Source organism: Protobothrops mucrosquamatus, unplaced genomic scaffold (genome assembly GCF_001527695.2).
Source record: "Protobothrops mucrosquamatus isolate PMUCROS unplaced genomic scaffold, P.Mucros_1.0 scaffold1349, whole genome shotgun sequence".
Taxonomy (NCBI): domain Eukaryota; kingdom Metazoa; phylum Chordata; class Lepidosauria; order Squamata; family Viperidae; genus Protobothrops; species Protobothrops mucrosquamatus.
The window spans coordinates 64488-89957 of NW_015387545.1; the positions used below are offsets into that span (position 1 = coordinate 64488).

Sequence of the window (25470 nt, forward strand, 5' to 3'; positions counted from 1 at the left end):
GAGGGGGGCAGAGAGTATATGCTGGCTATGACTACTACATGTGCATGTGCAGTTGCCTAAGATCAGTATGAAGAGTATCAGAAAGGAAATTATGGTTTTGCTCCCTCCCCCTTGCTCTCAGATGCAAGTGAAGACAGTGCAAGAATGTGGTAACAGTATCTCTTAATTCCCCACTGATTGAAAATATTAACAACTCAAACTTGTGTCAGACTGATTCCCTGCTGTTTCTCTCCATCTAACACATTCCCAAAGATACAACTGTTAAGAAGTTTATGTCACAAAAGAAAATTTCATTACTTAATAATTTCATTCCATAACTGACATCAGTTCTTCAAGATACACAATCTACAGTCAATAGCTAAATCAAAAACTAGCAAAATTCCTTGGGCAGTTTTACTTTGGAAACCAAGGTAGCTAAAATATAAAAAGAAATGTGCACTTTATCATAGCTCTAGCGTTCTTGGAATAGTTAGGAAAAGATAGTTGGCAGAAGTCTGGACAATTTCAACACCCTTCAGTAAGAGTGAAGATGTGAAAATAAGTTAGACGTGACCTTCCAATTTATAAAAGGGACAGTAGTGGGGCAGGTGCCAAGAGGCTCTTTGAAAAACATTTGACACCTTTCTGATTAACGCGATGAAGCATCTTTGAGATGTAGCAAGATGGTAATTGACGTTCGGTCATTATAGTGACAGCAAAGATAAATAATCTATAAGCTGACTAAAGAAATGTATGTGGTAACAGAGTAGTTCAACATATTATTAGGGTTGGTTGCACAACCAGCAAGATGTTTAGAACAGATTTGGCATTTTAATCCACCTATCACAGTGATGGCGAACCTTTTAGAGACTGAGTGCCCAAACTGGAACCAAAAACCCACTTATGCATCGTCGAGTGCCGAGTGGGCGTAGCCCATTGGGTGGGTGTGGCCCATTGGGTGGGCATGGCTCATTGGGTGGGCATGGCTGCAGTGGTAACTAGGTGGGACTAAAAAGTTCAATTAATCAATTCCAACTTTGCAAGATCTTTTTTTTCCCCGCGAGAAGTTGAAATTGACTGATTGAACCTTTTTTTTTTTTGCACACTGCGGCAGAGGCCTAAAGCGAAAAGGTTTTATAAAAGCCAGCTGAAGGCCTAGGACTGGGGCGACGGAGCGCGTGCCCACAGAGAGGGCTCTGAGTGCCGCCTCTGGCACCCGTGCCATAGGTTCGCCACCACTGACCTATCAAGTCCTTCCCAAGGACCTGCGATAGGCAGAAGTTGCTGTTCGATGATGTAAAGGTATTGTCACAGGATGTAAGCTGTTCTGGGTAATGTTGCTTTTGCAATTGACTGGTGGTGATTTTGTCAATGCCGATGCCATTCAAATGGTGCTCCAGATGTTTTGGGATTGCACACAGGACACCTATTACTATTGGTACTATCTTTGCTTTGGGGTCAGTTCCAGTCAGTGTTGACAGAGGGAGAGAGACCCAGCCCACGACCCCCACTTTGTGGGATACCTCAGGGTTCAGTTTTCTCGCCTTCTATTTAACATTTAATGAAGCCACTGGGTGAGGCGATCTGTTGGTTTGGGATCAGATATCATCAATATACAGATAATACCCAGCTTTGGATGTTCACCCTAGGCCCCTTGAGTGATGCCATGAATGCAACATGGGCTCCAACTCAACCCTAGCAAGATTGAGTGGCTATGGATATTTGGACACTACAGAGACAAGGCTCTTCCATTTTTAGTTCTGGATGCAGTTGCATTATCCCAGACAGACCTGATGCACAATTTGGGGGTCCTCCTAGAGTCCTAGTCTCATGACTCCTGCTCAAAGAGCAGCTGGTAGTTATGGCAAGGAGACCCTTTGCCCATCTTTGGATGGTGGGCCAACTGCACCCATTCCTGGTCCAGGAGAGTCTGCTTACCTTCACCTGCCCTTGTAACCTCTCGTTTAGATTACTGCAACAAACTCTAGATGGAGCTGCCCCTGAAGAGCATTCAGAAACTTCAACTGGTGCACTTGGCACCATTTACTACTTGTGCAGCCGCATTCTGCACCAGTGGGAAGTTTCCGAACGCTCTATTTTCTACTGACTCTTGTTATTTCCAGGCACTTGACTCTCCAATCATGTGGCAGGGAGTTGAATCTCTTCTTGTAATTAATCCAAGCTACATTCAAGTTGGTTTCCCTTCTCTTGCAGTTTTTCAAAATCATCTTGTCCATTAGGAACTAATCTTTTGTTCTTCTGCTGTTTGGGCAGTTTTCCTTTCTTCTCAGGTGGAAAAAAACTTGTTTTCAATTAAATGCTTTTGGACTGCATCAACTATCACACCAGTTAGCAATTTGAACATTGTTGGTAAACAGGTAATTGGCCTGTAGTTTCCTGGTGCTTCATCTTTTGCTGGATCTTTCATTATTAGTATGTTTTGCCAAATGTTAACCAATCTTCAATTTGAGCTCCTTGCAATATGTTGTTAAAACTGCTTGGCAATTACAGGTAATCCTTGAGTTACGACAGTTCATTTAGTGACCATTCAAAGTTATGACATAAATCTCCCCCCAGGTACTCACAACAGTCCCGAAGTTACGAATGTTGCACCATGGTAGTCATCCCTCTGGGCCTCCATTTAGACCTGGAAGACGTGCACTCCCCTCCCAGCCTCCGTTCTTGGCGGCAAGGGCTTTTTGCAAAGACGACTGGAGCCTATAGGGACCCTATAGGTACCTGCAGGCCTTGGTAAGTCTTTGTTCAAGGTGAAACTACAGCAGAGAGGCTGGAGAGGAAACCGCTCCCTTGATCATCGAGATCTATGTAAGGTAAGTCACCCGGTCGGGCAGGATGGAGTGGAGGGGGAAGCATGACATATCTCGGTGGTTCAGGGGAGGCCTTGGGTGGTCAGAAGCACTAGCCTCCCCCTGGCCTTCCCCACCCTGAGATACCTCGCACATTTATTTCGATTAACAAATGCGGGAATGAAAGCAGGGAGTAATCACGTTCAAGTTACATGATTCACTCCTACGAATCCTCAGGTTACGAATGTAATTGGCAGTCTCCAATTACATTCATTACAGGAGTACCTGTAATGGGTAGGGGCGAGTCAGAAGTTTCAACCAAAAACCATGCAGATCATCTTCCCTTAGAACTGATCAATTTTTGATCTTCCTTGCCCTATTCTGAACCATTTCTGCTTTCATTTTTTTTTAAAAAAAAATCTTATCCACTTCCTTTATCCAGGCTGCATTCTTGTTGTATTTTTTTGAGTTGTCTCATAGTTGTGCCAAAACTACACTGTTCTCCTTTGCCAGGTATTGATTGGTTCATTGCAATCCCTCCGTTGATGCACTGATGTTTCTGATTTGAGTGAAATTGGAGATTCTGTCTATAGTGTGCACGTGTAGCTTCCTATCTGTTGATCTTCTTGGCTGTAGGTGTTACTTGCTGCTTTATTATTTCTAGTGGTTTCTTGCTCTTACTTGTTTGTAGGTGACATTTCTTTATCAGGTATTCTTTGGTTTGCTTGTTCTTCAGCTTTTTTTCTGTCATCTACTCTAACTTCCTCACATCTGATCTTTGCATGCTGATCTTATTTTTCAACCAATCTTCTTCCATTTTGGTGGTGCAGTTTAGCTTTTTTTTTTGTTTGTTGATTTTGCATTCAGGGTATTCAGTTATAACTACAGTCAGGCTAGACATTAATTAATTAATTAATTAATTGACAACTTTGAATAGCTTAACTCTTTCTTTGGAACAAATGTCAATGCAAACAACCTTATTCTGAAGTTTTTGTGCTGTTCTAGATGCTCAAGCATTCTTTGTTTCAATTCCTCTTATTTATTTATTTTTGGTTAAAAGGGCTTTGATCTTTCTGAGGCAAAAGCAGAGGAGAGGGTGCCAGGTTTGGGAATGAAAACGATTCAATAGTTATGCTAGCTTCTTCTACTACCAAATCCCCCTGGTTTGCCTCTACAGTCTGAGCTACATCTAGCAAGATTTTGATTTGTTTGCCCTGTGTAGACCTTTGCAGTTCTTTCAATTCTGCTTCTGTAAATATTTTTATTTCACATTATAAATTGATGTTGATATGCTAGCCTTTGCTATTTCTGATTGTAGATGTTGCTCTTTCCAGAATTGGTACATTCTTTTATCTTTTCCTTCCTTCCTTCCTTCCTTCCTTCCTTCCTTCCTTCCTTCCCTCCCTCCCTCCCTCCCTCCCTCCCTCCAATATTTTTACAATAATTCAAGGTAATGAACATCATCTTCTCATTGGATTTTATTTATAATAGCAGATTATTATTATTTTGTTTTCAGTCTTTGTATATCTGTTACAGCTAAATAACCTTTCTTCTAATAGTCCCGCAGCTGCAGTTTCTGGTTGCTCAGACAACAGTCTTGTAGCTCATTTGTCACCATATGTCCAGGAACTCCAATATCTAGTGTGGTTCTTGTTGACTTGGATGATGACAAATGTCATGGCTGCCATTTTGCTAAGCTATGCATCACAAGCTAACAGCCTGACATCAGTAACGGGGGGGAGGGGAAGCAGAGAGAGCAGTGGGGTGTGTTTTGGAGAAGATGGGGATAGCCACGTAACACCTACTGCAAGTCATTAAAATAACTGCATTATTTCTTGAGATCACAAAGCTGCCTTTCACCAGCAGTGAAAAGATGTGCTTGCTTTAAGGCAGGGGTCTTCAAACTTGGCCCTTTTATGACTTATGAACTTCAACTCCCAGAATTCCTCAGCCAGGCACGCTGCCTGAGGAATTCTGGGAGTTGAAGTCCACAAGTCATAAAAGGGCCAAGTTTGAAGACCTCTGATTTAAGGACTTGCAGAAGATGCTGCATGAACATCCAAGTGGTCTGAAATGTCTTTTTGCCTTTGAAACCAAGTGTTGCAAAATCCAACTGTTGGATTCTTATATCATTCTGAATGTTTTAACCCTATAACAGTTATTGGAATAAGCCACAATATCTAGATTCATATAACAGACTAAATCAAAATCCAACAAGTGACATTATAGTTTAGTAAACAACAAATATAGCATAACAAGGGAAACCTGTATTTTAACAAATGAAAATCCACATTATTATAGAACTTAAAATAGGACAGACTACAGCATAACACTAGTTCCTATTAACAGTACAGGGATATAGATTTCAAGCCTTTCTCCATTTGCCCTTTATCTCTTATATAAACATCATTTTACATGGGCAACATTTGCTTATTGAGTCCACAAAGTGAGATAAACTTACATCTCCCTTTGTTTTATTGGAATAGTATTAGTGTTCCTGTCTTTAAGCTACAAATAACAAGTTGCAAGACATATAAAATCTGACATGTTTCACTGCCCATTCCATCATGAGTGATAAAAATTAAGTATTATTACCCATTTTAAGCCAATATGGACAATTCTCCCTCCAATTCCTAGCTCGTGTCCTCTACTGCTGTTTTGTTTGTCTCAGATTATAAACATTCCAGAAGTATGGAAGATACTTTTCAACTTCTGTATACAGATGGGGAGCTTTCCCCTGATCTTTTTTGGAGGAGGTTGCAGGAAGCACCACAGTGGATGTTAGCATTTACATAATTTTTTTGCTACCTACAAAAGGCTGACATAGGGTTGATGCTGTGTAACGTTTGCTTGCATTGTTGCCCAGAAGCACTACAGCTCCCTCTTCAGTTCTTCGGAACTAGGGGAAATCATCATTTGTGTTCATTCACAGATCACTGTATGTGCATGTGAGCTCCTTCACGATCCTTTTCACTTCCCAGTGCTTAGTCTTTAATAAGAGGAAGGGTGCAGAAGTTCATAGTTGCTAGTCCCAGATAATTCCTGGATCACTTTAATAATTTGGAAATGTTTTCTACCAGCTAATGACATTAGGAGGGAGAAAGGGAAACAATCATTTTCATCAACATACTTGCAGGATACCAATCCTGATCAGTGAAGCAAAACAGATCCAATAGATTTAGAATACAGATAGGCAATGGAGGCAAAAGATCTCATCCTGAAATAGTTTTCTACTGATCCATGGATTAATTTTTCAGCAATAGGAATAGATCCTATGTTAGGCTGGAGTGGGGTTTGGTTTTTCTGCTAAATATCAGTTTGCATTTAGGGGAGGGGAAAAAAACCCAGGAAAATACTGGAGATCTTATTTGAAAGGCACATTCTCCAAAGTTAAGCTAACAGCACCCTCTGGTGTACAACAAAACTTCAACAACTAAAAGGCCTACAGTTGATCTGCAAAGCAATTCTCAGTTGGCTTACACATAAGATATACTGTTTGCTGACAAAATGTACACCACTGTAGTAGATAATTACCTCTTTTACTTAAATTATTCAAACCAGGGAAACTCAACAGAACTGTATTAAACACTTAGTAGATGAAGGGTTTGAAGAGAATAGAAAAATATACCCTTATCTTATGTCATCAGGGTTTTATCCTAAATTAGAAGGGTGGAAAGAAAAAAAAGACAACAGGGAGGGGGGGAGAGAAGGGGACAGAGAGCCTGGGGGAGAGGAGTCAGCTGGAAAAAAGGAGAACAGGAGGAAAGGAGAGGCTATAAAAGGAGGAGGTTTTGGTGGGAAAGGGAGAGAAAAAAAGACAACGGAGAAAAGAAAAGGGGATGGAGAAAGAGAGACGGAGAAGAGAAGCTTCTTTAAGACAAGCAGAGGGAGAGAAAGGGATAGAACAGTGCAAAGATTAATGTCAGAGAAACAGGCACAAGTTTCCCATTAAAAGTGTGGTAAGTGGGTATACAGATAATCCTCAACCTACGACAATTCAATCCAAATTTTATGCTGCTAAGTGAGAAGTTTGTTAAATGAATTTCGTCCCATTTTACGACTTTTCTTGCCACATTTGTTAAGTGAATCACTGCAGTTGTTAAATTAGTAACACAGTTGTTAAGTGAATCTGGTTTCCCCATTGACTTTGCTTGTCAGAAGGTTGCAAAAGGGGATCACTTGACCTTGAAACATTGCGACCATCATAAATATGAATCAGTTGCCAAGCATCCGAATGTAAATCATGTGACCCTAGGGATGCTGCAATGGTCACAGGTGCGAAAAATGGTCATAAATCACTTTTTTCAGTGCCGTTGTAACAGTCACTAAGCAAACTGTTGTAAGTCAAGGACTACCTGTACCTTATCACATTTTTTTCGCTCATCAAGTTTTTGACACCTTGCTAGGCGACTGGTGGTACTCGAATATCGTCATATCCTAAAAGTGGTACAATCTGTGAAAAGGTTGAAAAGCCCTGCTCTAGATGGCCTATTTGATCTTTTGTCTTCTTAGCAAATGGTTATGTCTGGAGAAATAATATTCTCCAAGGAGTCTTTCCCAACTAAATACCCTCCAGGGTATTGTGGAAGAGATATTAAATACTCAACTACTCAGTATTCAGACAGGGCCATTTGAAAAACTGCTGAGCTGAGCAGGCAATGCAAAGAGCCAATCTTAGTACTGTTGCACTGCTAAGCATATATCCATTTACAAGACAGGTGCAAAGGCTACTCTTGACCTCAAGGCTGGAAAAATATACTGAGCTGTCCAGATCATCTCCAGATTGTAAGGCAAATGTGCAAAGGTTGTATTGCAAACAACATTTAAAAGTTACAAAGTGTTCTTGAGAAAAGAAAAATATTGAAGTAATCCATAAAAGAATCTTTTGCTCTTTAAAAACATTCCAAACACCTAAATAAATTTTAAACCATGCAACTGTGTCCAGGGCAGAAGCCTCCTAGACAGGAATTGGTCATAGTATTAAAACAATAGAGACAACCATTGAACATGAATGTTATCATTCAGACTTACTTTGCAGTCTATACCGATATTTTCTTAGCTAAGTAGTATTTAATTTCTACATACATCTGTGTTTTGTAGAACACAGAAAGGATAGTGTGCACTATGGGATATATTCAGCTGGGATATAAAGTGGATTGCTAAAGATCCAACAAGGACATCAGTTGCAGTTATTACACGCTTAGTAATTAGATGTAGCACAAGAACCTAAGTCTATTATATCAAATAAGAGAAGACCTTCAATGAAATACAAAAGCCTTTTGCAAAGCTCCCCTATTCTACTTTCATAAATTAGCACATGTTCAGTAAATGGAGAATTGGGAATTTTTTTTAGCATAATCTACCAGGAAAAAATAAATATCTGCTCTGAGAAAAAACTAATCAAGATTGAAGAAAGTTGTGTTAATTTAAAGTTGCTATAAGAGCCCTGTGGCACTTGGGAGATATTACTAATACACAAGTGCTGGTTATGTTTTTAAGATGTATATCTGTTTCTTTCTGTCTTGGAAGCTGACTGCAAAAAATATGAAGGTTCTGTAACATGTTCTTCAAGTACACTATCATGCATCAATTTTCAAGATAAAAGAGCAATCCTGAACAAAAAATTGTAGCAATCAATAGTATGCTGTAACATTCTATTCTCTCACCTATAATTATTAGTAATTGGGTCACCCAGGCTACATCTTAAGCCCATATAACCCAATATAACAGTTACTTGTCTTAAAAAAAGACAGGACAATTTATGTTCTTACTTTCTCTCCCTTACTCCTTTTCCTCTCAAACTCTATATTGCTTAAATCAGTTATTAATGTACTAGCAACAGTGTACACCATGTTAAGCATGTTAGTTTTAAGTTCTGTTAGTTTGGGGTGTTTTGATGGCTTACTACGTTATGTAAACACAGATCATTTGTTTTGCTTGTGATTCAAACTATTATATTGTGTAAACCCAGAAAATAAATTCATTAAACCAGCCTAAGCATCTTATCTGAACATAGCAGGTGACACTAATTTATATTATTAAATGAAATACCCTTCTTTTCCACATTACTTTTACTTTTAAGGAATCCAATCAATAGATATCCATTATCCTAAATATCTGTATTTCCACTCAATGACTAGTCATATGAAAAAGACATAAAAAGTTATAAAAACTTAAAATTAAGAGAGTACTTTCCTGCATAAAGTAATCAAAACTGTAACAATTCTGCAAATCTTTGGGAAATGTTAAGGTTCCAGTTCAGTGATATACTGAAAAAGTATTAAATTTAATATTCAATAACATAAAGCAATGTAACACATAATTAACTTTGTACAAAAATAAATTAATAGTAAGGTTTGCAATACCTGTTTAACGGAGCAAGTTAAAACATTAACATATCAAAGCTGCCTTGCACAATGACTTTTAGGTTCTCTTGAGTAATCATGTCAAAAGCAACAGAAAAGACAAGAAGTCTATTAAAGAAAGAGCAGAAAGATTTGGAGATTAAAAAAAAGAATCTATATACTGAAAGTATAGTATGTATAGAAACATGCACACACAAAATAATAGTAAATTATTTTAAAATTAAGATTTCTAAAGATGGGTAAGTTAGGGAAGATTCAAGGCAAAAGGAAAGGGGATGGCAGAGGGTGAGATGGTTAGATAATGTAACTGATGCAACAAATGTGAACTTGGGCTAATTCTGGGAGAGGATGGAGGAAGGTCTGGAATGCTACGATCCATGGTGTTGCGAAGGGGTGGACATGACTTAGTGACTGAACAACAAATGTGGCAACTCAATTTGACACTACTACCATTCATTGAATATGACCCTCCAGAAATATCATTTTTGTGTTTTGGAAAATGTAAAGACACATCGAAGAATATATGCAGAAAGGCACTGTTTCCATGTCAATCTGAGCGCAATATGGACTAGGTTTCTCAAGAACTTGATGATGTTCCATGACAGATAATACCCAGCTTTGGATGTTCACCCTAGGCCCCTTGAGTGATGCCATGGATGCAACATGGGCTCCAACTCAACCCTAGCAAGATTGAGTGGCTATGGACAGCCCCAGGCAAAAAAAAAAAAGCGTTGACTTGGACACAGCCAATTTTTCTATCAAATGAAGCTTTTTGCCTCTTGGCCAAGGGTCTTTATTTTTCTTTAACGAACAGGTTCCACAGTCTGAAGAAGTCTGAAAACCATTCGATTTGGAGCCCTACTTTTTCCCCAAAGAAAATTCAGAATCTCTTTGGAAAGAAGCCCAATCAGATTCAGTGATCTGTTCTACAGAGTCAGAGCTGCGATCAGTACGAAGAAAGATCCAAGTTATCGCACCTGGAGAAAGAGAACACTCCAAAAGACCAACAACGGATGTGGGATTTTTGGAGCCTTCCTTCACAGAGCAGTGGAAGCAGCCTGCGAGGCTGAAGAGGCCACTGTCCTGCAGAAGCAAAGAGCAGGCCAACGAAACAGAGAAGGGCTACTACACACGCTTCACACTCGATTAAAAGCCCATCTTCTTTCCCTCCAACTCCCAGCGCATGCTTATTCAAGATACTACACATGCGTACTTTCCCTCTCGCGCTTTCTACAAGGTGGAATCCCACGCCTGCGTCGTACCCACCGCCTCCCTTAGGTCAGAGAGCGAGGACCCGATTCTCCCCTCTGACCGTTGAGCCCGAGGCCAATGCCGCACGACCACCACCCCCCCATCAGCCCACGCGACGCCCTCGAACTCCAACCGCCGCCCTCACCTCGTAGTACTTCATAGCTCCGCGCCCGTTTTCGCTCCCACCAGCTTAGCACCCTTTCTCCTCACGTGACAAGCTCCAACTTCGTTGAAGGAGGCGCGGCGCCAAGAATTATAAGGCGAATCACAGGGGTTCCTATCTCGGAGGGCCCAGCCAATTAGACGCGCGCCACTCTCCCTCCCGCCTCCGTGCCCACCTCCAAACGTCACCATGGCAACTTGTAGCGCGTGACCACACCGGACCCAATCGGGTGGCAAACGGGTAGAAGTGGCATCCCGTCGAAGCAATCGTAACATCCGAGAATTGATCCAATCGCAAAGCCGCAAACAAATATAGATGACCTTCGGAAGGGTTGCGGCAGGTGATGCGGTGGGAGCTGAAAAAAAAGAAAAGAAAAGAAAAAGATTCCGAGGGCAAAGTTCTCCTGGGCGCGCTTTAAGCGCTGGAGAGTTTTATTGGAAGTTCCTTCAGGGTCGGCCGCGAGCAAGGTCAGGTGATCGGGATGAGAACGGTTAGTTCCGTTCCTATCGGTTGAAAGAGGTGTTGCTGTGTAGAGTTGTTCTACATCGGTTTTACACTGGAATAAGTCTTACTAGATTACAGTGTTTCTCAACCTTGACAATTTTAAGGCATGTGGACTTCAACTCCCAGAATTCCACAGCCAGCATTGCTGGCTGTGGAATTCTGGGAGTTGAAGTCCACATGCCTTAAAATTGTCAAGGTTGAGAAACACTGTACTAGAAAGAACAGTTTCTAAGTTCCACCTCAGCAATTAGCAAATTAGTTCGATGCCAGTCAGGTTGGCTCGATTACTGGCGGTTCCGTGTACAAATACCAATACCTTGGCCTCGTTTTGGTAGCAAGTCGCTCTTCCATTCTGTCCATCAACCTACCCAAACCCGTAATTCGAAGGGATCCAGTTTTTTTTTCTCAGTCAAAGCTATTTTCAGAGTCCACCTTTCACAGTCCTATGTTGCCCCTGGACTATTAATTTAACCATTTTGACTTACCTTGTTGTAAATATATGCTTATCCTTCATGATCCTAAGTTTGTGATTGTCACTGCTTTCCTTCCTAGAATTTATTCCCTCTTCACTTTATCTGTTCTTTAGCCCAAGTAAACAAAATTATTTCCCACCTTAATTTCTTCATTAAGTTTAAATTCAGAAAAAGTGGAGGGTGGCGTTAATTTTGTCTTCTTAATATTTATCATTAACTTAGATTTTTTTCCTTTTCCCTTTTTATTTCCATAATGAACTCTTCTAAATACTTGCAACTTCTAAATTGTGTTGTCAGATTATTTTAACATTTTGGATACCCAGGTTTGATTCTATCTGTCATCTCTTTGAGTTCTGCCGTTCTTAAACTGTATTCATTTTGTAAGTCCAATATGCAACAGACTACTGCAATGCACTCTACATGGGGCTGCTCTTGAAGAGCATCTGGAAGTCTCAACCGCTGCACAGGCAGCAAAGGGTGTCAGATATCCAACATATATAACATCATTTTTTTAATGAATTGTATTGGTTGCCAGGGTGTCCCAGGTACAATTCAAGGAGCTAGTTATCATCTTCAAAGTCCTCCAAGGCTTGGGGCAAATTACTTTAGGATCTGTCTAGGCCCCAAGTGTGTTAAAGGATTTGTTTCCTGACTGTATTACCATCCATAGTAATAGTTTTATTTAGTGCCACATATATATTCTTTGTAATTGCTTTAAATTGATTTTATGTTTTATAATGTTCACCACCCAATGTCAGCACCCGACATTGCAATCAAATCAACAATATGCATCTTATCTTTTTCTTGTTCTGCACCACTGCATTTTTCTAGTTCAGTTCTTACTCTTCCATTTCCATATTTCAGAAGAAAATCCACTGCTCTGACAACCACTAGCCTTAATGTATTTCAGGGTCTAGAAATGATCTACATACTCAAAGATTTTATTTTAAGTTGTGAAAGGTAAATGCTGTATTATCATCTTTTTATTATTCATTTTATAACTCTTTGATTTCATGCCCCTGTCTTTTCTGAAAAATGGCTCAAACAAATATATATATTTATGTACATTTCTGTTTGTAAGGTCTTGAACCAATTTTATGCAGTGGTTTGTTAACTGATATCTTAACCTTTAAAAGTTTAAAGGGGAAAATACCCATATGTTAATTAATGGGTTTCCCAATGATTCTATCTTCTTGTCATTACATGGAGTCATCTGGTGATGAAATCCTTTAAAATGATGCCTGGGAAAATCCTGTGATCTAAGAATATGGGCAAGCAGGAACTAGTACAAAAATCCACCTGGTGATTCATACACACCCAGAGCTGGGAATGGGCCAATAGTATTTTGTGTGCTACTCCCATCTATTTTCATATTTAGTTAGCATCAGAAATCTGACATAATTGTCAGAGAAAATAATACTGGTTTTTCACTTATTGAAAGTTGATGTTGTTATACTATTTTATTTTATTAATTGTTAATTTACTTGAATGTTCCCTTCAATGATGTCTGACTCTGAATAGCTTATAGATTTCCAAACAATAATATTAAAACTAAACTAAAACTAAAACTTAACAGTGTAAACCTAAAAGCTAATAACCATGTGATAAATACCCTACCACATGACAAGCAATTACAAGACCACTGTCATTTGCAGAGAGTAAAATGGTTCCCTCAGCTCTAAAGGGCCACTAAAATAGCCAAGTCTTAATGGCACTGCAAAAAACTAACAGGGTCAGAGCCTGACTATATCAGGGAGAACACTGATCCAGAGAAGAGGCACATTCTGGTGAGAAAGAAGTTCCCTGAGGATGGGTTCCAGCACGAGTCTGAAAACTTGGAAGACTAAACCTCGGTGACAACCCAGATTGTATCCTGCAAGAGACATAGTGACTGAGAGGCCTAACCTAGGATTCTATAAATGACATGTACAAATAGGACATGGAAGAATCCTTTTCTTTCAGTTGCTAATGCATGTGGAGAGGCGTTTGCAGAAGACAGTCCTGCCCCAGTTCTTTCACAAGAGCAATCAATGTAGATTTAGTTCCATACCTGTGTTCAGCCTGAACCCTGCCTGAAAAAAGTCCAGAGAATCCATTTCCTTTAGAGCCCCCTGCAACTGCAGCTCTCACTACCCTCAAGAACTTTCTCTGAAAAAAGTAAGTTGGATTGTTTAAAATAGTTGGGTACTGTGATAGTTTCTTAGTGAGTAGCTCAATGGGAAACAAAGGAAGCCACACAGAGATAAGGAGCTGACACCATTAGCAACCAGTAGGAAATTGCAAACAAGATTTCATTGTCAGATAACAATACAATACCGAATTGTCAAGATAATCCACTAATTATGACCTGCTACTAGGGAGAATACAAGTCAATTGATTTTATTCACTTCAACTGGATGAATCTACAATGTACAAAAAAAACTTTTAAATATTGCTTTTGTAATGTAGGAATTCAGGAGAAATACATAAGGCAGTGGTGGCGAACCTATGGCACACGTGCCAGAGGCGGCACTCAGAGCCCTCTCTATGGGCACACACGCTATGCCCTGGAGATGGCAACCATCCCTCTTCAACCAGGCGCCCGCTAACTTGCTGAGGTCCCACATGGCCGGATGTACAGTATCCCAGCACCCATGCGCTCACTGGCCTCTGTGTGCAGGGACCGATGGTGTCAGGCAGCAGCCGACCCGGCCCCTGCCTCACCTTGCCCTGTGACAATGGCACCCCTGCCCTGCCTCGCCTTGCCTCGCCTCACCCCACAGCACGAGCCTCTTGCCCACCGCCCCACCTGCCAGAGACCCCCTGGATCTCCCCCAACCCTGCCCGGCCCCCACAGGCGTCCCTCCCCAGGAGCAACATCCAGGTGATCATGCCCACCTTGGCCACACCCACCCAGTCTGCCATGACCACCACAGCCACGCCCACCCAGTGGGCCACGCCCACCTGGCACCCAGCAATAAATAAGTGGGTTTGGGGTTGCAGTTTGGGCACTTGGTCTCTAAAAGGTTTGCCATCACTGACATAAGGATTTTGTATTGCAGGAATGTCCAAGAAATATTTTGGTTGTTGAATGTAGTACTCTTTAACTAATATGAGATGGCAGGAAGCAAGATGAAGAAGAAGACTTAATTCTATTTTGTAAAACAGCCGCAGCCCCCAATTTCCCCCTCCCCAATGTAGTATAGCAGCATACGAAATGAGGACCAGGATCAGAAAATGAGTGCAGAACGATCATTTGAAGGCTTGTAGAAGGAGAAGCAGTCTCTCATTAATTTTAGCTCCTTTCCTTAATCCTCTTTCCTTAACAAATGCCCTTCATGGATACTGAGATCAGAAAGCTATTTCAAGCACACATAGTATAGATTCTAGAAACAGGTGAAAGACTGATAAAGAAAAATAATATAACATGCCAAAAATGAGTTTTTTTTAGAATTCTTGTTTAATTCTCCCTATCCCAAAACTGCAAAAAGCAAAACAAAACAAAAATCTAAGAAAACGCTATATTTTAAATTAGGAATTAGAATCTCTTTCATATGAAAGAGCTGCCGTTGCTTCAGATCAGTGTAATAAATAGGTCTATAACGAACAGGTTTCCAGTATTAAAGAACGTGTGAGTGTGTGAATGAGTTTAAAATAAAAATATTTTAAATAAACACCTCAGCAAATTCTTTTCTTTCTACTTCATCTTTTGATTGATAAGAATAGCACGATAACTTCTTCCATGTGGGAGAATTCCTTTTCCTTGTTTTGCTTTGTACAATTTGCTCTTTTGCCTATTTCAAGTCTCTGTTGTGCAATGCATGTTGGTGCCTGTTTGTCTGTACAAGTGGAATATCTGGAGGTATTGCAGAGAAAAGGTGGTCTTTTGCAAAACCATCATTTAAAGAGTTTGCACTGAGCAGCTGTTTGGTGATTACAAAGATGTTTTTAGTGGAATTTAGACATCTAAATTAATGTCCACATCTATAAAAATACAAATAGCTGATGTTCAATTATATGCATTCTAATTCTTGATTTCCAGTGTAATTAAGAACTTGATCAAATAACTTAAAAAATCTGTACATTAACTATGGCAAGTAACCATACTGTAGGTTCTGTGATATAACCAGATAATTAGTTATAAGGAAAACTGTAGAATATAAATATTTTACGTATGTTGTCTCATTATTTGTAAAAATGATTGTGCTCTTTAATATTTTTCTAAGCATTTCTTCCATTTTCTTTCCCATGGAATGATTCATTGCCCATATTTTTTTAGGGAGCTTGAACAACATATCCAAGTACTGTAGTAACTTCTCTGTGATTAAAATATAATTGTTGTTACCACAACACAGAGATAATATGCAGAATTGGTGGCTCCTCCCTGACCATAAAGGCTAGAACTGTTTAAAAGTATGCTGTAGTTCAGCAAGATCTAAGATACTACAGATTCCCCCAGTAAATGAAATTAGTCCTTTTACTCAGGACAGCTATTTGAGAATAAAGCAGCATGAATTTCATTATAATTATTAACATCTCTATGAATTTTTCACTTTACATTAGTTACACAAGTATCTTTGTTATTATTTTTTTTAAAAAAAACACCTGTACAGTAGTAAATTATACTGAGAATTCTTACGTCTTAGCATCGCCTACTATGCTTTAGAGGAGCATGTTCTAATTTTGAACCCATTGCGAATTCAGCATTCAGCTATTCCAAAACCAGTGGTGTTGAGGAATCGGCACTGGCCTACATTGTAACAATGGTATTAAATCCTTCTTGCTTTTGAAAATCATCCTATATAGAACAGCGGTCCACAACGTTTCCAGCTTGGTGGCCCGGAGGGGAGAGAGGGAATGGTTCTGTGTGAGCGGCAGGCATACATGTGAGTGTGAGCCGCTCCATTTACACAGGCACCTGCCGTGCGTGCAAATGGAGCTTCACATGTGAGTTCCTGCTCGCACAAGTGGAGCTGTGTGCAAGTACTCGCCCGCCGGTTGTGCGCCTGGTTCCAAATGGGCCATGGCCTGGTAGTCAGCCGTGGCCTGGGGGTTGCAGACTCCTGCTATAGAAGACAGTCATCCTTTTAGGGGAATGTTTATTTTATATGTAAAATAATATCCTTGATACTATATTAATATTATTTTAATATACTATATTAAATACTATATGCTATTCTATAATATAGTTGTAATTTCCTGGATACTATAATCGCTTTTCTTTGGGGACTGTTTTTGCTCTGTTTTTGTATAGTGAGTATACAAAAAGATCTTATAGCAGCTGATTTATCTACCAATTTTTGAATTCTTGAGGGCTGTTCTGAAGGAACCAGTAACAATTACTGTAATTGTTACTGGTTACTGGTTACTGGTGCTAAGATTATTGGTTTGTGAACTTATAAGAGCTGTTCGAAACATTCCTGACTAGTCCATTTACTGTATAAACACTTGAAGAATTTCCCTACATTATATTAAATGATTGTGCTTGGTCGTATTGTGAAAGACACTTCTCAGCTTGTTCCTAACCATTGTACCAACACAATCAGCAACTTTTTTTCCTGTCATATCTCATGACATTGTTTTCATCCTTATTCTAACCCCATATCTCAAGCATTTTCAAATTGTCCTTAGCCGTGCCAGCTATAAAGTAGTATTTTCTTCTTAACCAGACAAAATCAGGATTGGGAGGAGTGTAAAGTGAAGTGGTAGGAGGTTCTACTACTGTACCAAACAACCATCTGCCTGCCTATCAGCTGTTAGTTGGCCTACTTTTAAAGATGGGTGACTTTTAGCATTCATCTGAAAAAGTGGTAAATATGGATTTTCTAAAGGAGCCTGAAAAATAATTGGCAGGTGCTAGAGGTCGGGACATGTTGTGAGACAGGATCTCTCCTATTTGACCACATAACACCCTGAACTCTCAGTGTTTTGAGGTTTTCCTGACATGTGCTTGTAAGCCAATGGTCAGCTCTTCACTTCCCTTGCTACCTCTTCTAGCTCCTATGATTCCAAGGCCCTTAGTTTGTGCAAACCCTGCAGTGAATACTGACAGAAGGTATTGATCTCATCTGTCAAAATTCATGTGTTTCTCAATCCTAGCCCACTTAAGAACAACAGATCAATATTTTATGATGTTAGATTATGATGGTTACTTGGTGGTTTGGAGGAGGGGAACAATATTGGGGGACTCCACAATCTCTTTCCTTAACCTGCCCACTTCCTAGTAAATGAAGACTCCATTATTTGATGGCATTCTTGGTAGGATAGGGATCAACAGCATAGGCAGCATATTTTATGCTTGTATAGTTTTCTGTTGGCTGAAGTATTGGTAGGTCAAAGTTCAGCTGACCCACTGGAGGGATCAGATCTCCATCATTCTTGGCTATATTGTGTTAAAATAGTATTTATTCCTTTACTTTGACACTTCTATGGGTAATCTCAAATTATGTAAAATTTATTATGTTTGGTTAGTTGGCGGGAAATCAGATAATTGCAGTGATTTGAAACATGGGCAGTTGAGCCAGGATCGGGATTCAGCTACAAAGATAAGAAATATATTTATTTGTTTGTAAAATTTATTGACCACCCATCTTGCCACAGAGTAACTCTGGGCGACTTACAATCTTAAAAAAAGAAAAACTATACAAAATCTTAAAAGACATACATACATACATACATACATACATACATACATACATACATAAATTTCATGCAAGTACAATGTTCTGCTGATTCTAGAATGAGTAGAAGGCAATGTAACACTAATGGAAATGGGCTCTCACCTTGCTTATGGTGCTTTAGTAGAAGGCATATTTCCTCATATTTCAAAAAAGCTTTGCTAATCTAATTTGTATTTGTCCAAATATGTGAATAGAGTCATTTGTTTTGTTAGCATACAAAATCAAAGAATTAAATAAATTATTTGTCCTGTTTAAAGCGCCCCATCTACCGTTCATCCAAAATTCTACTAATCCAGGGTAGCATTAGCTTAATCCTGTGCTGAATATTTTAGAAGAACTGCTGCTAAGACAAATTATACCACATGAATGGATTCAAAAATATTATTAACATTAGCAAGTTTGAGCATTGCAAGCATGAACATGCTATAATACCATCTTGGTTTTTCAATTAAACTACTAACCTAGTGAGTTGCCAAATGACTGTTTTCTCTGTTACTTCCAGTACCACACCTTGCTGACTCAGTTCTACTGATATGTTTCTAAGGCTAGAATTCTCCACTTTTAATAATTCCACTCAGGTGTCTATAAAGTTCTCAACTCAGGTTCACCTATGAGTCACATAGGTAGAAAATCGGATGCACAGAGAAGGGAATTTATATAAATGGAGTGAGATTCAAAGAGTTTAGCTCATTATCCTCTAGTGTAATCCTGAATCTTCCAAACTAGATACCTATATTTAAACTATCTAAGCTAAGATCAAACTATGATTTCATGTCTTGCCTGACAAGTCTAATTAGAGCTTCTTTATAAATGTGAAAAACTGCCTCTTTTTAAAAGACAACACTCTTTCTTTCAAAAAGACACTAACTTCTTTTGGATCCAGTTGATCAATTCTCTCTATTATAAAGGCTTGACAGAAAAGAATCAGTGCAAGTTGAATTTCTCCAGGTGTTCTACCAAAATCCTGAGGCTGCAAAATCAGAAAAAAATGCAAGCAATTTTAAAAGGAAGTATTAAAATGACATTTTGGATTTTATCTAATCTGTAATTCAAAGATACTTGCAAAATATTTTTTTGGAATGCAATTTTCTTCTTTGTTCATAGAATGTTATGGGTAACTATAGGTGCACATTGCCTTATTGGTAAATCCCTACCTCTTCTATTCCTCTTTCTATCCTTATTATTTTTATAACTTATCTATCTATTAAGGAGGAAAAATGGAATAGCTGCACTTTTAAAATGTTAATGGTAAGTGCTGTCTGTCTGGAAGCAACCCAAGTCAAAATGAATTCAAGTGATCGATCAGCAAAATGCTTTATGGATAATTCAGATATGACTACAGTATTAAGGACTCGGGCCACCAAGCTCCATGGACAAGATATTTGTTAGCAATTTCAAAAGTGCTGATGGACAGAATAAATCAGTTATGTTTACCACAATTGCTAAGAGATAATGATGACTTTTTCAAGATGTCTGCTTCTAGGACTCAAATCCAATCTGATATTAACAATTCTTATAGAGTAAAGTGCATACTTGGCGGTGAATCTGGTTGATTAGGCATTAATCCAGAAAGCAAGAACTTCTTCCTCAGCTCAAGCTCAAAAGATTCACCTCTGGATATTGAGTATAAAAGAGAAAATATAAACCCTCCATCTTGTTATTGCTTGATGTTTTGGTATAAGGTCGTTTCCTCAGTCCAAGCCTGTGGTTTTCTTCTGCACATGATTCATGACCGTGATTCTGCTAGTTCTCAATCTACGCTTTGAACCTGGGTCTCAGACAAAGAGAGAACCTGTTCTTGTTCAGGTTCTGTTTCCTTTTTAAAAGGATCTTTCTCTGATTTTGTCTTATTTTCATTCCTGCTTCTAACTGCCAATGAAAGCAAAGGAATCCAAACCAAGGAAAACAAAAGAGTAGAATAAATCAATCTAAAGTTTACACTGTTGAAACAAGTGGCAGCAACACCTTCAACAAATATCAAAACATTCTTCAGAAAGGTGCTAGCTGGGTCTGCAACCACCACAGAATATCTACAAACATCACAGTTTCTTAACCAGGTCTATAATCTATTTGTATCCAATATTAAGCATTGAAACTTAGGTAAAAAGATATTTCCAAAGAGCTGATATGCCAAAGTTTTCTCCTTTATTGCTTTTTAATGCCAATTTTTTTAGGACAAAAGAAACTTGGTCTGAGGATGCACACAGGATAAAATCCCTGTAATTATCAATATTCATCATTGCTGATTTAGACATGGCTGTTTTCTTTAAATTGTGATAGCTGCTTTATCTTATCAGACAAATATTATATAATCTGTGGACATTTGGCAGAATTAATCTTGTATCTCATGGTGTCAGATGAAGTAACTAAATGTACAGTACGCATTAATTCATTTATTGTTTGAAAATACTTCTCTTCCTAAGCTGTCTTTGGAGGTTTATGCTCAATGAGCATGAAGAATTCATTTTTGGCTCCTGTTAATATTTAGCACTTTTGTCTAAGCAAATATATATGTATTTAACAAACTCACAATTTATTTTGAAAAAGTATAGATAGAAAACTTTAAATACTGAGAAATTTTCACTAAATAGCTCAGTCCTTCAACTAGAGGAGAGACTGATGCTGAAACTGAGGCTGTTTTAAACAAGGATTTTAAAATGACAAATTACAAGAAAGATGTGGAAAAATATATTAGACCGAATGCATAAATGAAACTAGTTGAAGTCTTAATAATTAAAAGGATTATACAAATAAGAGTGACTTGGATGATTTTCTTATTCTGGATTTACAAAACAGATCTGTTAAAGTTTTGAAGAATTTCTTGAGAAGAGATAGGAGAAAATTAAAAGAAATCAAGTTTTGGGACACTACTTAATGGGATTAGATAAGATTGTTAAAACCAAAGCGAAGAAATACAAAGTTGGTTTATTTAATCAAGATTAAATTTGTTGTTTCCAGTAACCCTTAATGGACTTTTATAAAGCAGGACTGAATGACAAGGATTTAAAGATTTGTTTATAAATAAAGACAGTGATGAGAAGAAGACATTTTTGTTGCATTTTCAGAGAAAATGATGTTATTGTGTTAAAAGGGAAGGAAGAAAATGTAAAGTTAAATATATACATTGCTTTTTTTCTATAAAAAAAAAAAAAAAAAGGTGCCAGAACTCACACACGTCATACAACCCGCCTTGCCTACCCTACAAGGTTCCATCCAAAAAAGGTGCCGGAACTCCGTTCTGGGCGCTCTATGAGAAAAAAAGCCCTGAATATATATATGTTATTATTTCTTAGAACCCTTAATGGACTTTTGCTGACAAGGATTGAATGACAAGGCTTTAAGAGTTTCTTTATAGGTAAAACACGAGATCTGAGGGGAAGAGATACTTTATTGTATATTCAGAGAAGGTGATAAGTTAATGAAATTGTAGTGTACTTTTGTGACGAAGGGGGAAGTTATTTCTTTATATCCTTTTCTTTTTTCTCTATTCATTTTTCTTTTTTATATTTTATCTTCTACACTTTCTATCATTTCTTTTCATTATTTTATACTTTTTAGTTTGTATTGATTTTTTTATCTTTGTAATAGTAAACTTTAATTAAAAAATATAAAAAATAAATGTACATATTTGAATTCTATAAAAAAACCATAACATTCCTTTTCCTTGTCCGTAAACTTTACAAAGTTCATTAATCTATCTCTTTTCTAATTAGATTATTGAAATATGAAAAGATTAATTAAATTAATAATTAATTAATTTTTCAGGGAATTCTACAGATAACAGCAGCCGTTCAAATACCAGGTCAGTTGCTTGATCACTTTCTCGAGACGTTCTTCATGGACGCCTTTTGCTGTATGTGTCATACAGCTTATGATTCACATAAATGTATCTCCAGACAAAGTGCATTTCATGTATTTTAAGCTTGCTATTTTGGAAATGATCTTGTTTCTAAGAATATAACTAATTAGCAGTTGCTATCCTCTATCTCAGTGACAAATTTTTAGTCTGCATTTTCACTCAGGTCCTTATGGTAACTTGTCCTGGCATCTACATAAACATACCCAAATCTATCTATCTATCTATCTATCTATCTATCTATCTATCTATCTATCTATCTATCTATCTATCTATCTATCTATCATCTATCTATCTATCTATCTATCTATCTATCTATCTATCTATCTATCTATCTATCTATCATCTATCTATCTATCTATCTATCTATCTATCTATCTATCATCTATCTATCTATCTATCTATCTATCTATCTATCTATCTATCTATCTATCTATCTATCTATCTATCTGTACACACACACACATACCGAGTCACTTGTAGTTTAATGCAGCAATAGCATCCCTTAACAATCCAAATCACCCACCCACCCCTCGTATTTACACAACCTTTTCTTCAACTCACCCACAAATGAAACAGCCTTAAATTATCACTATTATTATAATACCAGAATAAAATAGTTTTTTCCCTTCATTATACCAGTTTCAAAGTGTGCATAATGTGTAAAATTTTGTCACTTGGGGGCAAGGTTAAGTACTCTGTTATGGGTATCACCAGAGGAGTGTTGGGAGTTCCTTATGAATGCTGGCCAGCGCCGACCTATACCACCTTCTTTTCCAGGATGGCCGTGTCTTTTTGCACATTCCCTTTTACTTAAAATCTACCACCTTCTTCCTCTCTATTTTTAAGCTTCCAACAAGATGGAGTAGAGAAAACCAGACTTCCCCTATTTTATCTGAAAAATAGAGGCTCATTTGTGCAGTTCCATATTATCAACACTCAGGAAAGACTAGGCCTTCACTATTTTTTCAGGAGAAGAGGAGGCCTGTTTGTGCAATTTGATATTAAAATACTCTGAAATGCCATCAGGTGAGATTTTCACCTTAAGATTGCACTACATCCACTTTTCCTTACTGCAGTGTTTAAAAAATAATTAAGGATTATTGAACTGAGCCTTTGTTGTTTATTTGCTCCTTTCCTTCTATTGACTATTTCTCTCACTCTCCAATTTCCCTGAAGAAAATTGAGAAATAACCAAGGAGATTGCACATGTTCAAAACTGGAGGTGAAAATGTATCATTTTGCCAATAATAACAGTCACACTCACTAATCAGGCAACATAATTTGACAATGACTTGGAACAGATATTATATGCAGGTTAGGGACTAGTAATGGAGATTGTACATACTGTTTCATCATTGTTTTATAAGCCAAATTGATGCTTAAAACTTATTTTTCAGTGATACTATATAAAGATGATTAAAAGGACTGATGTACTGTATAATGGAACTTAAGAAATAAATAACATATGTGTATATTTTTCTTCTGGTTATACCCAATGATAAAAAAGAGTTCAGTTAAGATGTACCAATCTTGTCCTTAAGAAGGCTTTTTAATACAGCAACTGGGTCTGCCTGATATTTGGCACCTCTTCATGAAAATTAAGCTGATGTAGCTGGTTTACAGTTTCTCATTCCATCTTTCTCTGGGACAGTAAGAAAGCAAGACAATTACATGGTTAGGACTACATTAATACATACCATCAGCTGTTTTAATCTATTCTTGAGATCTGCAAGACATGCAGAAGAATTTTTTGTCTATTTTTGATCAGCAGCTGTTCTTGGAAACACTGAAGTTAAGAAAGAGAAGAGCAAAGAAAAGCACTTGGGATCAATGAATTGAGCCAGTTGTCAAGCACCCGAATATAAACCATGTGACCATGGGGATGCTGAAAAAGTCATAAGTGTGAAAATTGGTCATAAGTCACTTTTTCATTATTGTAATTTCAAACGGTCACTAAATGAACTCTTTTAAGTCAAGGACTACCTGTATTAGTACAGATTTGAATCAATGTCAGAATAATGTAAAAAATGCAAATTAATATTGACTTTAATTGAATCTGGGAATCATTTATGAAAAAGCCTGAAAGCAGTTCCCTTGGATCAGCCTTAAATTGATATTTAATCCATCAGGTATGCTTAATGTTTGTTTTGTGAGGTTCTGCAAGTTTTATTCTTAAACTTAAATCTACATTAAAAGACTGAATAACATCTTTTGAAGATTCAGCATTCTGATGACACATAGCTCACATATGCATTTTTCCTCAGAGGCAGTATTTTATTTGGTTAGTTGTGATATCTTGTGTGCAGGAATTTAAGGCAGCTAACATAGTGTTCTATCCTATTTTTTCCTTATGCTGGCAACAACTAGCAATCTATCTCACAAAGAGATAGGTTGGACTGTGAGTGACAAGCCTAAAAACCAATCACCGACTTTCCTTCTGGGGTGTGAATTAAAATTTGAAATTCTGCAATGCTACTCCAGCACCTTAACAGTTCAACACAATAGCTTGATAGGCCCTTGACTGTACTAAGGGATGTGATGACAGACAAAAAAGTGAAACTTGAATCAGACAAGATGGAAATGCTATTATTGGACATATTATCTGTGGAAATGATAGCATTCAACATATTTTCAGTTTAAGTTCATAGTTTTGAGATTGCTTCTAGATCCATTTAAATTATTAGAAATATAAGTGTTTTCCATGGCACAAAATCAACATTTCTGTATGGCACTGAGTATGGATATTTGACAGGTTCATCGATATCCCAGGATAGTACATCAAACATTGTTCCCCAAAAAATCATTACACTGTGGTTTTATAGATTTTTACAGTACTAACATTTAAGCAATCACTTAATCCATATAACAGTTCCCTGCAGGCAGGTTATTTCAGAGAAATACTTGTATGTTTCTTATCCAGAAATTTGGCTTAAAGGACTTATTCTGCTACACTTAGAAGGAAATGGAAATAACTGCTGCCATTATTTTTCCACTAACCTGTAATTATTTATTAAACTCAAACTTATATGTGGGACCCCTTTCTCCACTTGTTTCTGTGTGGTGTACTAGATCAGGCAAGGTAGGCTCATTTATTAAGCAGTACTATGCAGACTCAGGAAGTGTTTGCCCTTCAGAATCTCATGCCCCTTGGAGGTTTTTTTCCCCTGACCCTCCTGGCATTTTGCAAATCCTTCAACAACTGTATGTCCCCTGGGAATGGCCGTATAGGTTAGGTGAGCCTCCACGACTACCACTAAGTTATTCTGTTAGTTTTTAATTTTGTGTTCACCTGCAGTCACAACTGAAATATGGGCACCTATATAAATTGATATTATAAACAAAATGTTACCTTGATACAGTTACTGTGTTAATATTGTTTTTCATTTTCTATTTGTCTTTGGCCCAGATAG

The 25470-nt window shown here is 38.0% G+C and overlaps 1 protein-coding gene across 1 annotated transcript in view; it reads right to left on the reverse strand.

Moving 5' to 3' along the window:
* Window positions 1-10624, reverse strand: part of TECR (trans-2,3-enoyl-CoA reductase) — a 38940-nt gene extending 28316 nt beyond the window's left edge. The window contains exon 1 of the mRNA XM_015821561.1: window positions 10548-10624. Within this exon, the coding sequence (XP_015677047.1) occupies window positions 10548-10562 (15 nt within the window). The 5' untranslated portion in view covers window positions 10563-10624. The remainder of the gene's footprint in view (window positions 1-10547) is intronic.
* Window positions 10625-25470: the final 14846 nt, after the last annotated feature.